Raw genomic sequence first — 27,138 nt, forward strand, 5'->3', positions numbered from 1 at the left:
CCCAAAGAACCACAGTGACCAAATAACTTATAACGACATCTAAAGCACTAATGATCTCTCTTACCATTAGTGGTAAGAGAGACCACTAATGGTAAGTGGTCTTACCATTAGTAATGGTAAGACCACTATTACTAATGGTAATGGTAAGTGGTCTTACCACTTACCATAGAAAGTGGTAAGTGGTAAGACTTACCACTGAAGTGTAGCTACGGTGTAAGCTGGTAGCTGGAAGTGTAGCTACCAGCTTACACCGTGCCTACACTTCAGTTACGATGTAAGCTACAGTTCTCATACTATTTCAGAGAAACGGTGCTTTCAGTGTTAATAATAAAACAAAGAGAAGGAGGTATAGTTGCCACTGAATAACTTCATAATATTATACTAAAATCCCCAAAATAAGGCATTTAGCTGTAAAAAGTTAATTAAAGACATTTTATGTTTTGATAAACCTTGTCATCCACATAAAAACACCATTTTTTAGTTTTCAATGGAACTAAGCTCACTGCAAATTGCCTTCTCACAAACAATACCAGCTCTTTATGCTACCAAAAGGTGCACTCAAGTGAGCATCTGCCAAATATAATCTATATGACAAAAGATCTGCTCGTCTGCATTGTAATTAGTAATATAAAGGCATCTGGAAACAGAACAGATTTTTCCAAACATTTTTGTCTTTCTCCATACTTTTCCATAACCGAAAACACGAAAACCAATGAGCTTATATGCCTTTTTTAGAACACTTCAGCTACGGTGTAAGCTGCAGTTCTCACCCTATTTCAGAGAAACAGTGCTTTCCGGAAGTGATTATGTTGCAAAGGAACCTTTGGTCTTCTGATTATATGGTAATAAAATACCATATGATTACATTTGTTATTAAATGTGATGTATGGAAAACAAATTGAAAGCAGGCGACACACGATGCAAAAAGGCATATCTGCATCAGCATGAAATGCACTACGTTTGGGCCGATCATTATCAGACTGAACTTCAGGAACCTTCCTTCTTTCTGATAAATAGCCCAGATTAGTATTTCACACTGTGTCCCTTAATGAGGACAGTTCAGTTGTTAGACATGATTGTGGTGGCAGATAGCAAGCTGCAGAGCGACTCTCTCTTCCTTCTGGCTTTGAACAAAATCCCTGTCTCTGTACTGGCCAAATTAAAAATGTTCTTTTTCGACTCAGCCTGAACTTTGATTCATATCTTTATGAAGTTCCTCTGCAGTGACACCATTCTTAGAAAAAAATCAAAACACACACACAATAGTCTTTAGAGAAGAAAATGGCAAAAGGTCAGAAACAGTGACCTTTCTGAAAGGACATGTTGCAATTTTCACTCCTATGAAAATTGCAACATGTCCTTATGGGTGATGTGAAAATAATTTCTTGCATCAATACATTTCTTAAAAATCCTAAGTTTAAGTATCTGCCTTCTAAATGTACTTCTATTTTTCTGCTTAGTGCTCCCCACTTCAGTTTTCAGCATCATTGTTTTACTATTCTTGAACACATAGGCATGACGGAAAACTGCTGTTAAAGTCTCTTGTAAAGTTTTTTAAAGGTTGTTTTTACAGATCAGAAAAATGGAAAAAAAGCTACTATTTCTCTCAGTTACTTGTCATTTTGTCCTACTGCACTCTCTTTCATATCCCCTTTTATAATTTTAAAAAATTATAGAGCTCTCAGTCAGTTTCAATGCTCTGTTTATCATCATAACTTCAACTTCACACCTGAGCAAAAGCAGCATTACTCAAAACCACAGATGAGCCTCTGGCACAAGAAAACATTACTTCCTAACCCTGTGAAATTCTCAAATTCTGAGAGCATGTTATAGGACTTTTATTTCAACATGTTAAATGTGTCCTTATACGTTCAATGTCTTACTCTTTAACATACAGCAAGAAAATAAAACATATGTGGGAAGCAACTGTTACTCACTCAGAACTGATGCTGTCAGAAAGACATAAGAAAAGCAAAAGATCCAGAAACAGGACCGACGGAAGAGTGAGTGGTGTCGAAGTGAAGAAAGAATCAAACATAACATTGTTCTGTGGGATTTGATTTTCCTTTTTAAAAACATCATGCACTACACAATAAATATTTGTGAAGAGACAATATGAATGACAGTAAGCGCATATTGTGCTCTGCCTTCCTGAATATTGTCAAACTTCCTAACAAAAACTATGGACTGCAACATACTCCGCATTATTTGCACATCCCTAATCGTCTCTGTGGGCAGAATCTTAATAGAAATGTGCGTGTATGTTCCTCTGCTTCCTGCCCACAGATGCCTGACTGCTATGCGTGTGGGTGTGTTCAGGTGTGGATCTCTGCAGGTTCCTACAGCATGTGTTTGTGTGAGTGTGTGTGTCCGTGACAGTCTGCCACTGATGTACGTGCCTTCATTCGTTTCAGAGGATTATTCATTTCCTTTTGAAGTGAGGCAGCTCGCCCGGCGAGGAAGGTCTGAAAGGCGGCCGAGAGCAGGCTTTCATACTTTTCCAACAGCAGCTTGTCGTCTGGGGGGTAAATACGTCTGCAGGCCACAGAGACGGGAGAGAGAGGGGCAAGGAGAGTGAGAAAGGAGCAAAAAAAAATAAAATAAATGAGAATAGATTTAAAATAGAAGGTAACGGAAAAGGCTTATCATTGAGGGGAGACAGTTGAAATGAGAGTCGGGCGATAAAGGGTAAAGAGGAGAAAGGAAAGACAGAGTGGGGTTAAGCAAAGGAGGCATGTGAGGTTAAAGGACGAGTGATAGAATTCGCAGCAAGGGTTTAGTACAGTAAAAAAAAAAAAAAAAAAAAGTACAGATGCTGACAGAACAGCTAAATATTTGAGAAAAATTGAGAAAAAATTTAAAACAAGAGACAAGAGGATGCAGTAAGCCGACCATAAAATATGGGTATAGAAAAGGATTACAGCATGCTAAGAGAAAGAAAAACAAAATTAAAATGAGAAGAAGAAAGCAGAGACAAATTACAAAAAGACAGGCTTTACTGGCAACCTTGAGTCACGAAACAGCCAAACTCTCATTTAATCAGTCTTTTCACACAGAGCGCTGCTTTCACGCAGCTGCTTTCTGCACCCAGAAGTACACTTCACAGATTTTTGAGGGGTTTTTTTTGCGATATGCACAAATGCGTCTGTTCGCACCCTTTAAAATTTCACCCTAAAGACTAAACTAACCCCAGCATTTATAATGGATCTAAAGGGAGTAGAACAATGTGTAAACCTCTGCCTGGTTATCCTCAAAATACATCTCCAAACCCACCCTCGTCATCGCTTTGGCCATCAAATCAAAACAATGTCAGCTTTTTAAGAAAAATAAGCATCGGGTACTTTAAGTTCAAAAAGTAGGGGAATGTGGCGTGCTGTGGTGGCGCAGGGGTTAGCACGCCCCACGTTTGGAGGCCTTAGTCCTCGACGCGGACGTCGCGGGTTCGACTCCCGGTCCCGACGACCTTTGCCGCATGTCTTCCCCCTCTCCTCACCCTCCTTTCTGTCTGCCTACTGTCGAAAAAATACGAGCCATTAGGGCCGCAAAAACTCTTGGGAGAAAAAAATTGAAAAAAAAAAAAAGCAGGGGAATGTTCTGGCATCGGTAGAGTCCTATCAGAAGCCAAATCCCACTCCGTTAGATGGCCTTCCCGATTCAGACATGATGGTAATGTCTAAAGCAGAAAACATTCTTGGAAAACTAAATCATGTACTTTTTTATCTGAGAACTGATAGGTAAAGAAGTACTTATGAGATGCTTTTACGTCTCAGTGTGTGAATAGTAGATTTTAGTGCAAGTAAAATGCCAAGTAAAGGTTAACTGTTTCAGCATTAAAACTTTAACTGCTCCCCATGTGCAATTAATAATTTTATGCTGTGTAGCTGTTCTGGGTGCATGATTTCCATATTGTTGAGAAGATGACCCAATTCCACATTACTGCGGCTCAAATAAAGCAACTGCTAAGTTTTGGGTCCTGATATGAGCCAACTAACTAAGCTCCTTTCTGAGTACAGTTCAATGTGAAATGTTTCTAACTACAATGCCTTGCAAAAGAAATAATACCCATTGCATGTTCTTGTGTTGTGTCACATAGCACCTCAAATAATAGTCTGAGGTGCTATCTGTTACATTAAACAATATATAGCAAATCCAAGCCTACCAAGACATACCAGGAGAGAATTGTTAAGAGAAACAGTCATGAAACGGTTACTAACTCTGGAGGAGCTGCAGAGATCCAGAGTACAGGTCAAATAATCTATCAATAAGGCAACTATTATTGGCATTACTTATAAATCTGGCCTTTTCTTAAGGAAAGAAAGAAAGCAGTTTGTCACAAGTCATGTAGGGGCCAGAGCAAGCAGCAGATCGAAAGTGCTCCTGTCAGATGACTCTAAATGCCAATTTTTTTTTGGCTTACATCCAAAATACTATGGGTAGCTGAAAACAAGCACTGTACCTAAAAAATACCATGCCCACTGTGGATGGTGAGACCAGAAAACTGGTCAGAGTTAAGGCAATGGTCTAGTCCAAGCAAAAAACAACAAATTTTCACAACAACAAATATTTCTGTTCACAGATGATGTTCATTCAATTTTGCAAATTTTGCAAATAAAACTAGACAAAACTTCAGTATGTACATGTATAAAATTGGTAGAGACGTAACAAAAGACTTGGGTATAATTGCAGCGAAGGCTGGTTTCATAAACTAGTCAGAACGAGTCACAGGTTTTTATTTGTAAAAAATATAGAAAACCTTGTATCTTTTCCCTTCCACTGCACAATTATGCAGTACTTTGAATTAATCTGTTGCATAAAAGAGACATTGCAGTTTGTAGTTGTGATATGATGAAGTATGAAAAAGTTCAAGGCATATTAATCCTTTTGTGAGGGACTGCTTTCAGTTATAATACTTTAGAGGTGTATGGACCTAATTCTTTTGCTTCTTTTCAAAGACACACTCGACAAAATATCAAAAGGTCTCATCGCATAAAAAAAAAAAAAATCAATAGACATAATAGAAGCTAGAATTTGCCAATAGTTAAAGAGCCTCATCTAACCGAAAAGCTCATGGTCACTTCTTCAGCAGGCCATATGAACACCTTGGGCTTTTTAAAGCTGAACATACGTATGTCTTGATTGAGTTCATGATTAGATTTCTCTCTGTGTGATCTCACTTAAGTGAAATGAAGAACTACAACTACTTCTTTATTTGAGACGTTAAGAAAATCTTTCTTTGTTTGCTGCTTAACAGCACCTTTAAAGTCTCATGACTCCTGCTGCTTAACAAGGTAGTGAGCTAGCAACAAGCAGCTGGGTCTTCCTCAGATGTAACAGGGTCTGTACCTGAAACAGATCTTATCTAATAGCCAAATGTAAGTGAGTTCATTACTCAAACTCATCTAATGAGGAGCAGTGTGTTAATCAGAGTTCAGCGCCGCGCTGGGGCACCATTTGAATGCTAAGAGGTCTTTATTAGGGGTGCTCCAGCCTCCCTGATTGACTGTCTGGCAGCCTGTCGAGGAAAAGGAAAGAGATGACAGCACTTCATGCAGGCCTGGAGGAGCGCTCTGACCAAGACTCGGTCAGGAAGTTACTTTGACTTTTGGAGACGGAAAGACGTGTGAGTGTGTCTGTTTTTGTGTAAGAAATTGGGAGAAAGACAGTAAAAAAATAAAATTCTGTTGTTGCTGAAGTGCTGTATGGAGAACGAAGCATAAAATGAGGAGTAAAGAGGAGCAAATGGCTTACATGGGCCAAGTTGTAAATTTGAACTCGCTAAGTCATGCTGTAGGGTGAATCTGCTCCATCTGTGAGGTTAGAAAATCGATACGCTCTGTGTATTCCAGAGATCCAGCTGGGGGTTTTGAGGTGAAGGGGAGCAAAAAAAGGGATTGTTGGGCAAGGATGAGATGGCTCACAGCAAGCAGGCAAAGTTTACCTGCTAATCTGTGTTTCTAAGATGCGGCAAAGGGTAAGAATTTGGCAAGAGGAGAAGCAATTTGAGACTCCATTCCTTTGCTTTTTTGCCTTTCTCTGATTTTAACTTGTGTTTATTCTAGTTTCCTGCAATCTCAAAAACAATAGGTGTTCTTTTTTTCATTCTGTCAGCAGCAACATTTATTTTACCAAGAGTTTGGCATTGTGCAGATTACCTCGTAAATGCGAGCAAGCTGGCACAAAAACAGTGGGTGGAGCTCCTGAAGGGAGAGTCTATTCTCCCCAGCTGTTTGCCTCATCTTTACCTGTAATTCCCCAGATGTTGATTTTCATGTTCTTCCCTGGAAACCTGCCTGCGAACCTGTGCAAGTTGTTCTTTCTAGAAACAAAGGAAAACATTTCACTTAGTAACAGAAAAGAACAATGAAGTCTTGCAAAATACAGGGAAAGGGATTAAAGACGTCACTGCCATAAATTAATAATATGTTCTCCCTTTCCCTCTCTCATTAGCATGTTATAAATGTGTAATTGTGCGTCTAAGCTTGTCAAATTGACAAAAAGCGGAGAGGTGGAGACCACTTTGCCACTAGCGCCGCAGTATCATTAAATGCTGAGTGATATGAGCCTTCAGCAGACCTCAACCTGAGCTCACTCTTCAGCCAAAACAGCACTCAAAGATGAGGTGGTGCCCTTTTTGAAAGAGCGCCTCTGCTCCTTCGCTCCTTATTCCCACTGATTACAGCTGTGGCTATCAAAAGGCTAATCAAAGAGGGTGGGAGGCATTAAAGCACTAGCGGCTGCCACTTTTCCCCATCTAGATTAGAAAAGCTCCCCTGATTCCGCTATTTTAAAAGAAAAATAATTAAACAGTGCACATGTCTCAGAAAACTTTGACTCTTTTGACATCCACTGAGAAATAAGTGGAACTGAGTTTGTTCTTACAACCTTTTTCCTTTTCTAAATTTGCAGCTCACTAGTATGTTGCTTGTGCCTTGCAGTTTAAATGAATCATGCTTATTTGTAAAGTACTAAATCCAAAGAGATTAAGGTGTAATCCAAACATGTTTATGCCCTAGATTTAATAAAAACAAAACCTAAACAAAACTAACGCCACTGCTGGATTTCACTCTTTTTTAAATCTTCAATTCAATTTTTGAACAGCAAAATTTTGTATTCCGCTTTTTTGTATGGATATTTTTAAAAAAATGTCAGTAAACATGTTGGCACTGAGAAGTCCATTGTTGCAAGTGTCTCGTAGGGTTGAAAGTCTGGAAAATGTTTTCTTGCTCCAGATGCTCCATGTCCACATTAACCAGAATGAGGCAATATCTCTGCTTTTTTTAAACAGTTTCAAATTTCGGCATATCGTTTTTCTCCTTGAATGAGTTCAAGCTACAGAAGACACAACTGTTTCCATTCTCCATGTTTGTTTCTCCTTTGTGTAAAACTTTCTCAATATTCTTAATTTTTTTAATATAATGCATTAAGGCTGATGGAATACTCCAAATTCTTTGCACTACAAAAAAACTACTAGATTCTAAGACTCCCAGGCATTAGCAAAGATAAAAGATCAAGCTGGTTTAATTCTCAGAGCATTCAAAGGAAGATCTGTCTTTTAAAATTGCGCTGCCAATCTGATAGTGTTCCAGCAACTAATTTAGCCAATTAGTTATTTTGCAGGCGGTTATATGAAACAAATTATATATTCACGTAAGCGTATGAAAAGCGTGGGATTTGCAATGCACAGATTTCACCAAAATTATTGCTGTCCCATGAAGGCAAGCTGAAATTTTGACGCAGTAGAAGAAAGAGGAAAAGAAACATTAAGCTACAGCAGTCTTAGCTTGATAAAATGAGGTTACAGATGCCACTGAAGTTATAATTTATCATCAATCAAAGCATGAACTCTACTTTCATACATCCATACAGGCTCTAAAAGTCAAAGTGGGATATAATTTTCATTTGACCATAGGTAATGAGCAGCACCTTATACAGCTTATGACCTCAACAGAGGCTGCTTGCCACAGATCTGTGGTCAGCAATTAAGAGAACCATCATTTAATAATCATTGCAGAAGGAATAATGCATGACTGGAAGAATGATAAAAAAAAATCTGCACACATTCAGATCAGCTGAAGGTGTAATATCCCGTTTGTGCCATACCAGTTCCTCTCTTCTCCGTTCCAGCGTGTGACGTTGTTTCTCCCAGTCCGTGGAAGCAGCTGAAAGTTTCCTCATGAAGCCATGACCATAAAGCCGCCTCTGAGCTTCTGCCTTCTCCTGAGCCAGGTTTCTTTTCTTATCACTGGCCCTGAACCACAGTAAAACAAGTCAATTAATAAAATGTTTAGATTTTTAGACTCCTCATAGTGAAAAGCTCTCAACTGTTTAATAATCCTCTATGCTCTATTTTTTGTTTTCACACTTTTCCCATATAGTAGATGTTTGATCATTCTTTTCTTGTCTATACAGTAAAAAAAATACCCATTTATTGTTTATATTTGTCCGCTTGATGTTTGGATAAGAGGTTACTCTTCATTATTACTGAGAAAAAATATCCCTTCCAAAAAAATTCAAACAATATATTCAGAAAAAAAATCAAACTAAAATCCAAACAACTGGAGGAACAGGATCAGACAGAATATTATGAACAAGTAGGTTACTGCAGCTTCGAGAGAGAAAAATTTATTTAATTCAGTCGCTGGCCCTTTAAACTGAATATTGAGTGCGGTGAAGGGGAATGACGTCTATCAATGTCCATGCCCGATTGGGTCTAAATTGATCCCAGTTGGACTCAGTTTGCATTGTAAACAGACCAAAGAGTCAAGCAAACACCAACAACTCCTTTCTCTGGCCGAGAAAAGCTAATGTATATTAAGAGATAGATTGAAGTTCTGCAAGACACCCATTCACTCCAAGAACAAAAGGGCTTTATACTATGTATGCTCTGTGTTCTTGCTTGCTTTCAATACATGTTGTCGATCCTGAAATAAAAACTAATTTTGTCAGAGAACTGGGAACACATCAACCAGAAGTTCCAGAAAGACAGGTAGCACAGCTGAGAGAGCTACATCTATTATACAACAAGTAATTTGACCATCTCTGCATTTCAATAAATTAGAAGAAATATATATATTATTTCATCAATTCCAGAGTGAGGCTGTTGTTATCCCTGTTGCTTGTGCACCTTTATTGAATGATACCTTTCCCTTCCACTCAACATTTTATTAATATGCTTGGATGCAGCACTCTGCCCTACTTCATCCACTTTTTGGAGAATGTCTGGTGGAAAGCTAGTCGTCTTCCAAGACAGCATAGGCAATAAAATGTATCTGTTAAAATATTGTGTTAATAGATTTTATGTAAAATCATAAATTAGGTTATTAATTAGTGTGATTACCTCAAAATCAATGGAAATAAATTCTTGGAATATATATTATTCTGTGTGTTGAATCTATTTGATATATAAATGTCACTTTGCGAATTTAATTATTAGAATAACTTCATGTTTTGATGATTCTCTTATTTACTGAGATGCTCCTGTATGATTCTGTGCCTAAGTACTGTATATGTTTTCATTATGTTTCTGTATGTGCATGACTACTGGGGGGGAGACTATATTTAGGGTAGCAAGAAGAGGACATGCAGAGAGAAAGCAACAAAGGGAGCAGAGATCTAGAGGTCTTGTGTACAGTGATCAATCAGAGAACAAAGTCACTGTAGCCAGGGGACAGAAAAGCATGGATATGAACACACACACACACATGCGCTACACATTACACACAAACCACTATGTATCCAGAAGTACAGTACACCACAAAAAGAGAAAACGTAAGCAAAACAGGCAGACAAAGCAAGCAGAAAGTGCAGCACAGGAAGCTGAATAAATATACAAAGATGAGTAAAACATAAAAACAAAGAAGTCACAGACATTATAAACTTACAGCTAAAAGTGACATGACTCACACACACTGACAACATGTGCAATTAAGGTTTTCTTCCCATTTTAAAAGACTTATGTACAGATCTGTGAAAAAAAAGTACTGACAGGAAACCTTGTCAGAGCCTGTGTGTTTGTGTAGGACACATTGATGTTTAATATAATTTTTAATAATACCCAAAAAAGTATTATAAACAAATGTTGAAATTTCATCCAAGAAGTAAGTAAGTATCTTTACTTAACTTAAGTTAAGACCAGGAATGGTCAGATTTAAGTTAAGATATTTTAACTTATGCTTCATACATGTCTACTTAGAATGGGCATAAAATCCCAAAAAGTGTCCTAACTTTTCCCTTAGCTAAAAAATAAATTGTTGTTTGTGCAGCAAAAGCTAATTTTCTTTTCCACTGATTGAACCTGAGATTCAGTGTTGATATGTGAATGTTTCTCAAGAAGGAGCTGGTGTGTCCTGCATTTATCACTAAGACACAACCATTTACAAATACGATTTATGTTGTGCAACTGTTCACACCATTACCACAGTCACAACCGTTTTAAAATCAGATGTCAAAAAGGTTCTGAACTCCACCAAGCATCAAAGTAAGCACTGACTGAAATCTTTAAACATTAAAAAAATGTTTAAAGTTTAAAAATGTTTACTTGAACTTTAATGGGCCTCTTAATACAATATGTTTGTGTATCTGCATGTATACACACATACATGACTGCAGCAGAAAGCAATACCTGATGTTGAGGAGTTCGAGAGCATTGAGCAGCACCCCTTTCTTCACATCGTAATCAAGCTTCTGATCAGTCCCAAAGCTCGGAGCTCGATTGATCTGTCAAGCAAAGAAGAGAAGGGACATTTAAAAAATGTTCTTTCTTTCTGTAACATTCTAGAGACAGGGATTGTATGCAATTACAGGAACAGACTGTGGGTTTGTTTGAAAAGAAAAAAGCTCTTCCAACGAGCAAAGGAAAGAGGAATGGAGCAAGCAGACAGACAGAGATTGAGGATGTTTTGTTTTTTTTCTCTTTCCCTTTGAGAGACACTTTAAAGTCGGTTTGGCCTTTCCCTGCAGAAATCTTGTCTGGTAATGATGTGTGTAAACATGAGCGTGAAGAAGAACCTGTCTGTGTGTTTGCGCACAACAGTTTGTATAAGTGACCCCGAAACGTAAAGCCTAAATTTGCTCAAAACAGACTCTATAGCATAGCCACCACTAACATTTCTGTCAGCAATAAAGAATTTCTCAGCTTGGCTCTATCATTTACAGTCAAAAGCAATCAGCAAGATTCAACCGAGCAAGAAAAGAGTAAGCCACATGGGATTTTAGGTACAAAAGCTGGCATCATCCAGGGAATAATTCAAGAGCAGCTTACCTTTCTCAACAGAACAATTCCAAGCACCGGGGTAAAGTATTCAAATATCAGTTATTATACTTGACACAACAAATGAATTATTTTTCTCTTTGTTAGCTTCCTTTATGTCTCCTCCCATGGTGAGAAATGGCTTATGTGACACAACAAAAGGAGCAACAAAGAAAGAACTGGCAACAGCAATTGGAATGGTGTCTTCCTATGTGGTGACTTCAAATGACAATGCAACAGATGCCCATCGAAAGGCTGGCGTGGGTTGATAAACCTTGATTGTTCAGATAAGTCAGGTCTCTGCCTGGCATCCCATTTTTTTCTGTTTGGGAACAATAGTTTGGGTGGGTGGTTTGATATTATTAGGATTTCAATGGCCCTAATAGTGGTGCATTTGTTGTGGGAGTTTTTGTAAGTATGTGTCAAAATTGTTAACGAATGTCTTTTATTACACAACAGGTCTTTAAAGACGAACACAAAAGCTCGCACACACTGTGACCACCAGGATACTTGTCTGGAACAGATGGCATTATTTCTATCCAGCTGCTGTAATCCAAATCAACAAAACGTACATGGAGTTGATCAGGTTATCAACAAATTCTTTCTTTTTAAGGCTCAACAATTTTTAATCTCCTAATTTAAATTTTTTTTAACTTTACCTGTGACTCATTTACAGATGTAAATTGATACTAATATTTTCGTGAAACCAGCTGAAATGTTACCAGTCCAGTATTCTTGAGTGAAAATAATTTTTGCTAAGTCTTTACTTCATTATGAAAACCATGCAATACTGTTTATGCTTATGAAAACCGGGACCACAACAACCAATCACTAACGATATTTCAATACACAGCAAAGCAATTTAACTCTTTAGGGTTTTATTGTCCATTAAAATCTATGAAGAAAACAGATTTCAAAGAAACATCCGGTTATTTCTTTCTACAAGTGCAAAACAAAAGTGTTTGAATTATTTATCTATTTCTCCTAACCCCCAAAGACAACATAGTACTGTGAAAAAGTACATTTCCCCTTAAAGTTTTTTCTTTTTTTGCTTTCTTGCCACACAAACATGTTTTAGATAATTACTGAAAATGTATTGTCAAACAAAGATAATCTGAGTATATAAAATGTTTTAAAATTATGATTAATGTTTAAGGGGATAAAAACAGAAATAGCCTGTTAAAGATCTCAGTAAGTATCTCATTTGATTTTAAAATCCACACTTTGACTACCTTATTTTTTTTTTCTTTTTATTGAGCAGTGATGAAATTAACTTACTAGTTTCCAATAGTTGTCCAACCGTAAAAAATTAAGCATTTTTAAGGTCACAAACTGATGGTCAGACATTCTCCTTTAAGATTTTCTATAAGAGAGGAGAACGCATTGTTCCATCAATTATGACAAAACATCCAGGTCCCGAAAGAGCAACAGCAGCCACAGACATACATACGGCCACTATGCTTTATTTCTGAAATGCTGTGTTACTGTAAGCCAAAAACTCTCAAACAGTTGCTTTTTTGTTGAGTCAGTCCACAAAATATTTTCCCAGAATGCTGGGGATTATCAAAATCTTTTAATCGGTTTCGGTTACTACTCAATAATCTCATTCCTACCTTTGAAGTTGCCATCTCTAACCTGGACACATGTCTGGCTTGTCCTCACTGGCAGGTTTAGGAACAAAGTTTAAAGATAACATTTACATCACAACCAGACTCTTTGGATCTAAGGGAATCAGATTATTTAGTATACTGCCAGTTGTTGGCCACATTGACCAAAACAAAGTCTAAAAAAAAGTAAAGACTAATAAAAAAACATTGAACGACTGCAAAGACTCCATTTCCTAGCCCTGCGCATTAGGTTCACCAAAAAGCTATAGAAAAAAGGGAACCATGCATCCACACAAAATAATCCACAGCGACACTACAAGGATATAAGCACAGATGCTTCAACGTCTGAAATTCTTCTGAAATAAAGTTTCCTGAGAATTTTTCTAAATAGAATCCTCTCTCTGGTGTCACAGCCACAGGTGAGGCACTAAATCCTCACTGCTATGAACCGGGCTTGAATGGAAGCAGCTTTGTAAAGCTATGTGTGCACCAATGTGTGTTTTTTGTGTACAACAACCATTTATCAGAAGGTGGGTGATGAATGCCTTCCAGTGCAAAAAGGGAAAAAGGAACAGAGACACTATACAACTCTTTCACTCAATGGAAAGAAAGTATACAATGCGTCCCTCTGTGAATTGAGGACAGAGCTCCACTTCGAGCTACCATACCTCACCTCTGCTACAAAAGAAAAATAAGGAAGAGGTCTGTTTTCATTTAGAGTACTCCACAGCTTGACAGCCACAATGAAAAGAGTGCGGCGTTAAGAGTGTGCCAGCCAATAGGTAACAGGAATACTGGCAGTGATCCTGGTGACGGTTGTCTCGTTACTTGTCATCATGTCTTGGTTTGATTTGTGGTGTCATGTTGTCATAGAATAAAACTTGCACGGCAGCATTTGCTGTCTCTCTTTGCTCCTTGTCGTGTCTTTTTTTTTTCAGTTTTTTGTGTCTCTTTTTTAGTTTCACTTTATTTTCTGCTGTCTTTCATAGGGTTTTCCGACTGGTCACCAGTTAGCCTCCGCTCTCCATTTGCCAGCCCTGATTCTCTGGTTGTTACCTCTCCTCATTTCTCTCCCCATATTTCTGTGCTCTCCTTTTCCTCCCTGGCAGAGGAAGTTGGACCAGTCTGTTCCTAATGAACCCCTGCAGGCTCCAAAACCCCCCACTCTGATTTCCTTAAGTGACTCTGGCAGGATTTTAAAAGAGCCCTTGGTTGCTTTAAGACACATTCAATAAAAATGTCAGATGAACAGATGAGAACATTCTTTTTACTCGATCTTTAATTTGGTTGCGTATCATGTTGAGGCCAAAATGTCAGTCAGTCAAAAAGCAGAAAGTGAAACGAGAGTCATTTTTTAAAAATGAAGATTAAATAAAAACGTTTTCACAGATTCGTTTTCAACAATGAACTGCAAAAAAAATTCTTAAAATGTAAAAAAAAAAACAGTCTCACAAAAGTTAATGTAAATAATTTTTTATGCAAAGTTTATAATGGAATTATGACCTTATCATATATTATGAAGGGCAGACAGATTAGTAGTCAGATTTCTTGTCACTGCCATAGTATAGTATAGTGTAGTATAATGTGAAATTATGTTGATGTCCCACATTTGTCTGTCCATTTTGCAGTGGAAGTTCTTCTTTGTTTCTTTTTAATCAACTTCATAGTGTAGCAGCTGTTAGTATTGTTGCCTTACATCAAGAAGGTCAAGGGTTTGAATCCTGATCTCATGCATCTGGGGTCCTCTGGCTTCCTTCCACACTGTAACTACTTGCAAGTTAGGTTACTTAGTATCTTTAAAAATGCCAGTAAGAGTCATTGATTGCATGGTTGTTTGTCAAGTCTGGGTGATGGCAACTGCAGAGGGGCATGTCTTGCCTCAAGATAGCCACCAACCCATCCTCAACCACCAATGGATGGAGGGAGGGACAGGTGGATGGACAGATGTTTCTTGAGACTGGAAGTAATGTTTAGGTTTTGAAGTAAAACAGCCAGAGTTCTGAATTGAAGAGAATCTGTGGAGAGTGTTGAAGAGTAGGATGATGGAAAGGAAGCCTTCCAATTTCAAAGATTTAGGGTTTATCACCAAAAATAGCAGGAGAAACTGAGAAAGTTGGTCAGAAATAAGAAAGACAAGGGTTTGATTACTAAAATGCCAAAAAATTATTTTTTATTGATTACTGAGAAGGGAATAAAATCATTTTTGTCATTGTCTAAAAGTAAAACATCAAAAAAAATAATAGTAGTAATAAATTCTTTTCTTCAAAAACCATACTTCTTTTTAAATTGTTTTATCATCATTTTATGTATAATAAAACATCCATCCAAAGCTGTTGGGGAATGATATAATGATGAATATGAGTAAAAAATGACACCCAACCCTTGACCTAACGATAGATTAAAGTCTTTACATAAGCACATTGTGCAAAGCACTCACTCTCTAACAATAACATTAAATGCAACATCCTCAGCCGCAATTACACTAAAGACCCTGCGGAGACAAAACTTACCTACTTCGCTGAAATATGCCTCCTGCTACCTATCTCTATATGTGGTTTCAATCTCCTAAGGATTCTGTGATAACACTGAGTTGTAAATGTTTACATGCAAAGACGCTTGATGTAAATTATCACTGAGACTGAATACAATCTATATAGGTTCAGAAATAGCTTTAATCGCAGTAGTGATATACCAATTAACTACTTATTAATTGAGTGCTTCATTCATGATTAACAAAAATACAAAGTTTGAGGATGAGAAGTAGACATTTACCCAGACACCTTACAATGTGAAATAAACATTTGCACTGAACACAAACCAAATTGTTTATGAAGGCAACTGTGAAATATAGCTTATCAAAGGGGAGCCTCATTATTTTTATTTCAACTATCTGTTTGGGTTAAATTGTCGACAAGCCGCAACTCTGTTTACAGATCATTACAGAAAGTAAAGAGTAGCAGAAAACAGACCAAGAGCAAACAACAAATTTAAATTACTTACTCAATTTGATGTAGTCGACTAATTTCCAAAGTGATAACTCCTCTGGTTTGGACGCAGGGTTTTGTCTAATGATCTCTGACCCCTTGGTGCGTCTGAGAACTGTGATGTGCCTCAGGATAGTTAATATGTAAATTATTTTCAAACAGCAAAATCCAATATCCAACAAAACTAGAAATACAACTAGTTCTGTATTGAACTGTCATTCATTACCGCTTTCACTTATTCTACACTGTGTGCACAGTTATATGGGAACTGAGTATTTTGAGAATATCACATCTTTTACGTTTTTCATTTTCAAGGTGGAGTATGAACATTAAACTTATCTGATTAAAGTATATTAGGTGGTGTGTAATTGAGCAGATGTGGCCAACCAGATCAACCATCTATCTCAGCGTGTGCATGACTACTAGGCAGCCTCGGCTCCTCAGAAAAAATGGGCAGGCAAAAAAAGTGACTTTACCAAATGATTTCAAAAAAGTAAAAATAAATAAATAAAATAAAAAATAAACAGAAAGGGTTAAACCCCACCATCAAAAACATGAGCTGAAATTTTAGGTCTGACATAAAATATTACACACCAACAGAAAACTACAAAGTCTATTGGACATGCGTGTGTTTGCTAGTGTAAGTGTGCGAGTGGTCAGATGCAAGAGCTTTTCTGTAGAGTCTGACAGCAGTTGGAAGGAAGGAAGACCTTCTGAATCTCTCCTGCCACTAAAGGAGCTGCTCAGTGCCATCAGAGTCCAGGCATAACAACTTATGTATACATTTTATATAGAAAAAGGTTGGTTTAGGTACCTTTTTCATTTTCTCCCCTCAATAAATGAAATCATGTATTTACTCAGATCTTTGTCTGATATTAAAATTTACAAAAACAAAATCTGTAAAGATGCTAATTATTTTTCATAGACCTGTATAATTTTTTCTGTTATAAAGAAAACTAATAAAAAGAAAAGTAATTAGAGTCGACATGAAAAAACTTTTCTAGTAGAGCAACACAAGACCAACAATCAGCTGCCTTATTTCCCCAACAAATTGCTTCCCCACATTGACATTCATTTTGCCTAGAATAGTCGCTAAAACAAGCACAAGGTCTGCTGGTGATTAATCGCTACAGAAAAAAAAAACACCTTATTATTCCTAGCAGAGGGCAAACAACCACTGCTTTGACAAGCCTCCCATTTTGCCCCGCACAGTCAAGAGTATCAGCACAGTTCAGCCGTTGTCAGAATGGAGTGTTTGTTGCCACACAATGGTGGAATAAGAAACGGTGGCAGAGAGAGGGTGAACGACGGAGAGAGAGAAAGAGACAGAGGGAGAAAGAGAGAAACCAAGCGTGTGTGGCAGAGCGACAGAAAGACAGACAGCTAGACGCCCTGTTTAGTCGCTCTCTTGTTTCAGACGTCTTATCAATCACTGTTCTGTTCTTTTTGTGGCGTTTCTTGCGGTTCGCTCGGACACAGGGAAACTCTAGCTGAGCGTGGCGGGCTGCTGCTGGTGCTGAAAAGCAAGGGGGCCAACGCTCAGCTCAGAGGCTGGGGATGGGGAGAGAGAGGCACTTTTTAAATGACATACAAAGACGAAATCAAGCACTGGCACTAAAGGTTCAAAACAAACACGATGAAGCTTGCACACACAAATATGACTTTTTTTCTCGTATGCATTCTTAAAAAAAAAAGAAAGAAGAAATTTACTGTTTAATTTAAAATGCTGGTAAAAACATCCTTGTATATCCCACAAATCCCCCGCATATATAACTCTCACACAACACAGTTTCTTGTGGCAGTCAGTAAATATGCCATTTATACCTTCCCTCTCAATCACATGTAGCGTCACCAACTGCTGTGTGTGTGATGATGAATGGATAAATGCTGGGGTATGTTTTCGACTGCCCCACATACAAAGACTGTGCTTGCCTAATTTGATACTTATTCCATGAAATAGTCATGTTGGGGGAGAATGAATGTGGATAGAGACAGGCAGTCCCATACATCATTCTAATTATTCTTTAATAAAGCTCATATAAGCCAAACAAATGATAACAGGCCAATACTGCCACCTAGGGTTTGTAAATGGAAGGGTACACCACTTGAGTTAAGAAACACACACATATAATACAGGAATAAATCCTCCAAACATGCAAAGATTATTCAGAGGTGGAGAGGAGATCGCAAGAGGGCTGATATTATAATATCAAACTGTCCTTATTCTCTACTTGTATTATTACCCCACATAATCATGTCAGGATGAAAACTATTTGTACAGATCTATTAAGTAAGTTTCACACTAAATCACACAGAATACCTGATAATGTCTGCCTCGGCTGTTCCAGAGGTTAGGAAATTCTTCTCAAGTTTCCTGTGGATATAAATAAAAGGCAGGCTAATCTTTAAATTCCTTCTCTAAAAGCCCTCAGAAAACAGTTAAGAAGTTTTAAATTTCACTTCTGCGTGAAATACTCTGACATAAAATTTTCATCTCAGCCTCTAAAGGTGAAACAGAATATAGTGCCCCTGTTTGTGTTTGGAGAAGGAAAAGAATGAAGAAACTACTATGTGTGTTTGTCATAGCATCTGTTTATAGTTGCCTCCCTCTAAACGCCTCCTTTCACCAGAAATACACACACAGTATGCCTTTCCATCTTCTTTGCATTGATTTCCATTCAATTTTTATTCATTCATATTGCCCAACCATAGTTGGGCTATAGGAAACCCCGGGTTTACCCTAAACCAGGGGTTTTCAAAGTGTGTGTGGGTGAACCCCCCTCACAGAGAAAACAGATAACTACAGCCCTTCCCCCCCAAAAAAAAATTAAAAACAAAATCTAAAACTGTTACTCCATTCATACATGTTTCATGGATGTGGGGTTTTCCTGCTTTAGCTACAGTATGTATAGCGCCACATGATTCGATGTTTCAGTTGAATTTACAGTGCCAAAAATATAAACAACTTTCAACCGCAGTTAAGTTTGGCTTCTGTAAAAAAGAAAACAAAAAGGGCCCAGGGCTTTACAAACAACACTATGGTAGTGGAGCATCTTCAGATCCAACCCATAAAAATTAAATCTCAACTTTAAATCATCATGGTCATACTGCCTTCTTTGTTTTATTTTGTTTGGCCCAGACTCTGTCTTCTTACTCACCATAGCTTTAGGTACTAAAAATCTATCAACTTTATCTTTGACATAGGCTTGGTGAAATTGGTTAAATGTTTGCAGTTACTTTTCGTTCCCTGAAAAGCTCTGGCAGCCCCTAACCTACATGCCTAACACTAAGACTAACCTGAACTCAATTCAAAGTCCTAAACCTAATCCGTAACCCCTTTGGGGCCAGAACTCTGGGCCCCATAAGGAGCAGTGGGTTCTCACAATGTAGTATTTGTTGAAAAAAATGGGAATAAGAAATGCTAAAACACATACACACACACAAGAACACATACGTTCTTACACTCTAACTCAAAGGGAAAGGAAGTCTGGATTCTGTTGGCTATAAGGGATGGACAGGGAAAACCAAACTCATCTTGAAACGATTGGGTACAGACCACAGAGAGGAGAAAGTTGCAGGAAGGGGCAAAGAACTGCTGCCCTTAGGCTAAGAGGTCTGTTGTAGTCTGTTGCCATGATGCCTGGTCTCTCTCTCTTTCTGTCTCTCTCTCTCTCTCTCTCTCAGCCACACACGCAGAAACTCAGACACACAAACAAATCTGTGCCTCAGTTGACCCTAACCATGCTCGCCTCATTAGCTGCCAATCACTTTGAACAGACACACTAAAAGGGAGGAAGGACCAGAGGTAGGAACACAAGAGATGAAGGAAGAGATACAAGTTTAGTTGTCATCAATAATCAAGCTGCTCTTGTGCTGCTGTCTGATGGTCGCTCAGTCCAAACAATAACACCTAAATAACCATAAAAGTGGATGAAATAGATTTCTTCCTTTTCTCCTCACTCCTTTGCTTCCTGAATTCCTCTGTCTGTGTGTTTTAAGCCGAATCCCTCATTGGCTCTTTGAGTGGATAAAACGAATGGGTTGTGGGTTGGAGGATGGCCAACGACACGCACACACACATACACACATTGCAGAAGGCTATTCCAACATGGACTAAGACCAGACCCCCCCCCTGCCCTCACACACACAGAGACACACATGGAGAGAAACACAGGCTGTTGACACACTAACACAAAAATACAGACACATCCTAAGTTGCAAGACTTTTGATGCATGTTTATCATGGAGGCTTAACACGTGTGACAAGAACACAAATTAAAATTAGATTCACAGATGCTGCACACTTGCACACTTTTGCACGCTCGTTGCGCCTCTAACAAGCAGACCAACCAGCCTTTTAAGATGTTGGGAGCTCACCAATAAAAAGAAAAAAAAATCTGCCTTGGGACTGAGCAAATTTTCATTTTTTTAGGCTCATTACAAACACTTCCTTTTTGTTTAGAGCTGAGCAGCTGGAGTTTTATGGTTGATGAGGGGAAACAATGAACAACAACAAAAAATAGCAAGAAGAAGTGAGCCAGAGCTTATAAGCTTATAATGAGGGTAGCCTTCAGACCACTGATCATAGCAGTGGGAATCATTGTTACCCATCGGAACCTCATGAGAACATAAATTGGGCCCTTGTTGCATTCAGGTTCAGATATAAACAATGGCTGAGACTTAATGTTGCATGCATGGTTACAAATCATGTTTTGGTTACTGGTATCAAAGCATTCCAAGGTATTAGAAATGCTAACGTTTTCCTTTACATCACTCCTTTGGTTTTAAAGATCTTTAAACCATGCTGAGAAATTGCAAGAGAAAGCAGAGCTTCTCTGGCTGTATTTGAACTGAGGCCCTCCACTAGCTGTTGCTGCACACTGCTGGTCAGCTGGCTGAAGGTATACTTTTTTCTTATATAGCTAAAAGTAACACACTTACATAAACTATTAAAAGACACATAGCAGTTACTCTAAGCATAGGGTCATTGTTACAACTACTTTCGGATCTCAATTTCAAAATAAATTGCTTTGCCAGGCAAGACAAGGAAGTTTATTTATGCAGGACCATTCAAACACAAGTCGATGCAAAATTCTTAACATTAAATCAAATGAAATGTATTAAAATAACAAAAACCCTTAAGCATTTTTAAGCACTGCATAAAGAGAAACAAAGGTTAAATGCTAATTTAATCTTCAATCTCACACTTAAATCACACATCAGTGATCAGGCAAAAATCATAATATCATAATAATTCTTCCATCAAAACCTAAAGTACACAAGAAAATTTCAGTCTGATTTAAATGAGCCAACAGTTTCTGCAAATCTCAGGTTTTCTGGAAATTTGCCATTTTTCCTTGTTTAGTTTTGGTCCTAAGAACACTGAGTAAGCTGGTCTACATAGATCATACTTCACAAGCAATCCAAGTTAATGCAGTGCTTTACTGATGAAGAGCATTTTTACAAATCTATCCTTTAGCAAACAAGGTACCACTGTGGCACTCTAAGAACTGGGGTGATGTGATCCATTTCTTCCTGGTGTTGGTTAGGACTCTGGCAGCAGCATTTTGGATGAACTGCAACTGCCTGATGGATTTTTTCTTTCACATAGACCTATAAAATCTCTGTTGCAGTAATCTAACCTATAGAAAACAAAAGGATGCTAATGTTTTTCTGAGTCCTGTTTGACAGAAAACCCTTAATTCTGCCAATTAAAAAAATTGCCTCACTTACACAATTTCTGTTAGACATAATGGGACAAAATTCCAACAAAAAATGTGAGAAACTCTTGGAAGGATACATAAATGTGTCACCCAAGTGAGACATTTCAAAAGGCAATTCTACCAAATAATGTTGAAATATAATATGTAAATTTCAGAAAGTACAAAGAATATGTTATACAAAAGTATTTTTTAAGCATTTAGCAAATAAGTAATTTCAGTTTTTTCATACCACATATTAATATTTCTATGGTGCTCGTGAAAAAAACAAAACATTTTGCTATTTTGAAATATTTCTGGGGGCAAAAAACAGAAGATGTGGAAACTAAAGAAATTCAATTCGTCACATTTATGAAATCACCACTACCAAGCTACAAACAGTTTTAAGTAAAATTAATTATATTCTGTTGTATAATTTTTGTTTACACTTTTTTTGTAAATTCTGTTAACATTATCAACCAAAAAAATAATATTACTGGCCCATGGTCAGTGGTTACATGTTATGTTTTTATTTAATTCATCCTCTCCCATCCCCCACCTTTAAACTATTGATAATATTTTTCCATTTTACTCACCAAAGTTAACACCATTTATCATGCTCGCTTATAGCACTTGGACCCTGGATAAAGGGCTGTAGGACTTCATGATAATATCCTTCTGCTTTTTATTGTGTCCATGTGTAAATGCAATCCTTGAGGCTCGTACTAGATTTCAAGTCATGTGCTTTCCTCTTTGACACTCACACAAGTTTTAAGGCATCGGTACACATATTAAGAATTTATGAGAGCATGTGCATTGATTATTGCTTTTTTTTGTCTTTCTTTTATTTTCTTTGTTTTTTCCTGAAGACAAAGGACATACTCAATGAAACCCTCGGAGCAAAAACCCTGGTTTTGACAAAAGAAACTACAGTTCAAGCAGATTGTGTACACTGGTGAATGTGTGCGTGTGTGTGTGCGTGTGTGGGGGTGTGTGTGCGCAGCGAACATCACGGCTCAATGAAACGCCTTCCCGATACGAGACACAGATGCTGTCTGGACCTGTTTTAATGAAAGTGAATGTCTCGAGTTACGCCATTTGGGCAAGTGCGTGTGTTTGTGTGTGTCTGCGTGTGTAGCGCTGGTGTTTTGAATGTCAATAGAAGCTAAAACTCGTGTTGAGACTGCTGAATTAAGATAAGGATCACACAAAAGCTTGTGTCTCCTTTTTTTGCCCCTTCTCTTCTCCCCTTTCGATACTTGCTTTGAGCACAATGCGTCTGTTTGATGCCTCCCCTTGGTTTGAGAGGCATCGCTCTTGTCTTCTATGTTCTCACCCCTGTGACAAGCTATTTAGCAGGTGCATGCGGCTCTATGGATTGTTTTCTCTATTATCTCTGTATTCCTTAGGAGTTTACTTGGAGTAAGTGATTTTGAGCTATTTTTTCGCTTTCAGAGAGCAGAGGCTACAGCAAACTTGTCTTTCAATTTAAAACCTATTTATAATGGCACTAATTAGAATACGTCTTATTATTTAAAAAAATAAATATAACAACAAAAAGTTGGCTATTTATTAAAATATAATTGGTAATATGAAGGAATGTTACTTCTTTCCCCTTATCCTCCACGACACACCCAGAAAGCGGCTGACAAAAACGCTAATTCAAGGGCACAACTAATATCATCTGACAGATTCTTATACATGATACCATCTAGCTTTCAGGTATCTGACCGTCTTTGAGTCTACACAGGTTGAACTTTCATTTCCTGCCTGCAAGTTTGCATGTTCAACAACCGGCTTTGACATCCTGAAGAGTAAGGGAGAACATTGTCGGAACACCGATCTGGGTAAGGCCCCGGCGAGGCGTTTCAGTGTGACACCAATAAAGTCCACAAACTCAACACAAAGCTCTGAGGTCTTCACTTTCTGAAACATTTCTAAAAAATGTTGGGGTTTTTTCAGAAATATGTAATGGTGTAAAATGGTGAAATTCAGTGAAATAGATTTAGTTTACTCCAAAATGGTGCCAAAAGTAATGTCCTGAAAAATGTAATTTAGGCCTGGGGGCTTGCCATAGGACACTAGTTGTGGCATCGAGCCTTTGGGGCTTCCTGCATTTTGCACTCCTGCAGGAATACACACACTAACAAGTTAAAAAGTAGTAATAAAGCTATTTTCAGGCTTGACAGTACATAGAGCAAATACTGCAGACAGCGTCTCTATGCTTTCAAAATGTCCCCACTAATCAGCTGAATTTTAGAAATAAATGATTGTTGCTGCAAATGTTGCGTGAAAGAGAAACAGGGTTGTGTGCGTGGGCGTGTGTGTGTGTACATGGGATGTTAATTGATGAGCGTTATAGAGAGCTGCTGGTAGCACAGGGGGGATCATTACTGCTGGAGTGGAACAACTGCATTCACGGCTGTTTGCTGTGTCACACACACACACACACACACCAACACGCACATGTGCCCAAGTCATGGCAGTCAAAGACAGTGCAATCTTCTAAGTTTCACTTGTACATCTTTTCATTTCAAATTGCAACCTTTCCTTTCAAAAGCAAATTAATAAAACTAATTTTAACATTTTGTAAAATAAAAAAAGAAAAGAAATACCAATCGTTGAAAAAAACAGCTCACATATTTCACTTCCTAGCAAACTTGCAGCTTGACAAAAAGAAAAATATTTTTTTGTTTGGAATGAGGAGAAAAAACAAAACTACGATTCACGCGGCATTTCCTATCTTTCGGTCCAATTTGTGGGAAGGGGGGTGTGAGTGTAGCCACTTTGGGTTAAAGGATTTAGGTCACTCTTTAACTGACTGGCTGACATCAGAAAGGTGAGACAGAAATCCCGGAGTGGACTTCAATCTATATCTGGAATGAGTGACACTTAAGAGGCAGGAGTTGAAAAAATGAGAACCTTGGTTCCTTGTAGTGAACATGAGACCCTGACCTATATTTCTACACTCTGGATATGTGTTATCTGTTTGTTATTGAGCTTGAGTATGTCTGAATGCATAAATCCTTGTAATCATGCATACCCTATGTGCCTTGCTTAACGTTTATATCAGTATTTCCTGGCTGTTTAAAGGATCATAAATAGATACTCGATACTCTGTGGGTGTTTGGTGTGGGGAAATGGTGTATACGCAATATCAGTGTTTGTTCACTCCTTTTCATGCCATTACACTTCAGCTGGAGAGCTGCTGTCACTCCAATAGCAAAAAGGGAGAACAACTCAATTGTGAAAATAGGAAAATAACTCATTCATAAAAGACATTTTAAAAGACTTGAAATAATAACAAAAACATATAAATAACAACAAAAAAATGCCCATTTTAGAGCATCTGGAAGTGAAAGTCAAAGAGGAAGATTAGAAACAAATTGTTTATCCTCACAAAGAAACGCATATCTATTCAGATTTGTACCTCCAACAGCCAGGGTTTGAGTTTGCGGTCCAGGAGGATGTCAAAGCCCAGGACCTCAAAGCAGACACTGTCGCTCCCTGGTGGTTGCCCGGCGCGACACATGCGATAGGCGTGCAGCACATGGGGCTCAGCCACTATCAGTGTTTTTACCACCAACTCCTAGAAGAAAGTGGACACAAAAAGAAAGAAAAAAAAAAAAAAACACAGTTACCAAATTGACCAAAACAAAAAACAAACAAAAAAAAATCTAATTATTTTTTTAAAGTTATTTAGTAATTATTCAAAAAATCACTAATGAAGGACCACTTATTTTTATCTGAAATCAGAAAATACAGATTCAAATTCACAAGTAAAGTCTAAATGAAAAAACAATAGCTGGAGTCAAACATGCAGTTTCCACTGAAGAGACAATCATTACAGAAAATGCTATTTATTGTCAGATTTTTCTTCTTCACTGCTTGTTTATTACCAGCTGATAATCAGACAGTATTACTGGCACAGATTGTTTTTGAATTCCCTTCAAACACAGAGATTCCCCACTGTTGGTGCTGGTCCATCTGTGTTTCTAGTGGCGTCCAACCTGCGTGCATCTGTGTTTGCCCGAATGTTTGCTGGCTGCTACCTACTGGCCTACACCACTGTGGCAAACATGCTCAGTCTGACACACACATAAACACTTTGCACAAAGCTTCTCTTTACCAGGCAAGCGCCATGCAGTGCTGCTGGCATGCAGTTTTGCCCGGTCCAGTCTGACTGCTGGGTGCAGGAGAGAGGGGGGTAAGGTGGTCTGGCCCTAGCCTGATAAGGCTGCACCCTCCTGATCCTTTTTCAATCTGTGTGTTTCTCATGCACCTCCACCTATATGTCAAGCCATCTACTGTCTACCCACAGGCTACTCAGCACCATAACCTGCTCCCCCTAACATGTCTGTACCCCAGGTCCGAAGCACCAGCTCTGTGTGTTTGTCTTTTCTTTGTCCTTGCCCACATCACCTCTTGCCTTATCCTGTGGCACCAGTTTGCCACTAATTTACTGTGTGTCCATGTATACCTGTTCATAGTAGTTATATGAATTTTCCATGCCAATTCAAATTTGTTTTTCCAGTCTTGCTTTTTGCAAGATTGTCTTTATGTTTTTATCTGTCAAAATATGAATTACTGACTTGTATTATAAACCCTGTGGCCTTGCTGTTATGGGTTTTTATTTAAACAGTTTTGCTTTATATTTTGTGCAAACCATGAACAAATTTTATTTTAAAAAGTTTTGATTGGTCTTAAAATATGTTTAAGCTGCAGACCAGGCATAATTTGTATGCCTAATTTTTCTACCTTATAAAAAAAAGAACAAACACACCAAGAGCAGAGTGTTTATAGTATGAATTTGCAGAACAGAATTGGAAATTCAAATTATTTAGTCATAAAACAAGAAGTTGAAAAAAAAACATTAAGTCTTTGAATTCAGTGTCTGATTTCCAAAATATTTTATCCAAAGTTTTGACCTGCCAATTCAATTTGTTCTTTACAGACTGCTTAAGAAGGCACAAAAACAGCGTTGCTGAAACTCTTGCTTTCTTGTGGTCTTTGCTGTTACAAAAAAAAATCGTATTTCTTTCTTACATACTTGAGCTTCTTACATACTGACTAGGTTTGAGTCTTCTATACTCAGCATCACCATCCATATCTAACTAGTTAACATGACCTGGTAGTGATAAGATATGGTGCAATCACTAATCAATAAAAGGGCTGCTCAGTTTCCGGGTCCTGCTGACCTCAAAACTGATCGACTCACCAGTCAATTTCTCAGAGCATCTCTCTCATCATTTCCAAGATAACAGCATTCTTTTATTAACTAATACACAAGTTTTTTTAATGTGTCCCTGCTGAGAATATACATAAATACACTTCTTAAACAACATGGCCCTAATCGATAACAAAAGTTGGAAATGATTGAAACTGGTATTTTTAGTGAGTGTAGAATCTAAAAAACTATTAGCAGTCCCTTAGTAGTCAGGCCCTGTCCACAAGTTTAGAGCAGCTACAAATGGCTGCACCTCTGCTTACCTGCCCTACATTAACTCATCAACATCTAAAGATAAGTCAATAGTTCACATAAAAAACTATGCATAATGTGTTTGACACCCACAGACAATATGTCAACAAGATTTCAACAC

The 27,138-nt window shown here is 38.0% G+C and overlaps 1 protein-coding gene across 5 annotated transcripts in view; it reads right to left on the reverse strand.

Annotated features, from left to right (window-relative positions):
* The window catches only part of ttll7 (tubulin tyrosine ligase-like family, member 7), an 88,673-nt gene that overhangs the window by 36,465 nt on the left and 25,070 nt on the right, over nt 1–27,138 (reverse strand). For all 5 annotated transcript variants that reach the window (XM_032572661.1, XM_032572662.1, XM_032572660.1 and 2 more), the window contains exons 9-13: nt 24,969–25,127; nt 10,622–10,716; nt 8,101–8,248; nt 6,243–6,316; nt 2,400–2,535 (exon numbers count right to left, since the gene is read on the reverse strand). In XM_032572661.1, the coding sequence (XP_032428552.1) occupies nt 2,400–2,535; nt 6,243–6,316; nt 8,101–8,248; nt 10,622–10,716; nt 24,969–25,127 (612 nt within the window). The remainder of the gene's footprint in view (nt 1–2,399; nt 2,536–6,242; nt 6,317–8,100; nt 8,249–10,621; nt 10,717–24,968; nt 25,128–27,138) is intronic.

The sequence above is a fragment of the Xiphophorus hellerii genome, chromosome 9 (assembly GCF_003331165.1).
Source record: "Xiphophorus hellerii strain 12219 chromosome 9, Xiphophorus_hellerii-4.1, whole genome shotgun sequence".
NCBI lineage: Eukaryota > Metazoa > Chordata > Actinopteri > Cyprinodontiformes > Poeciliidae > Xiphophorus > Xiphophorus hellerii.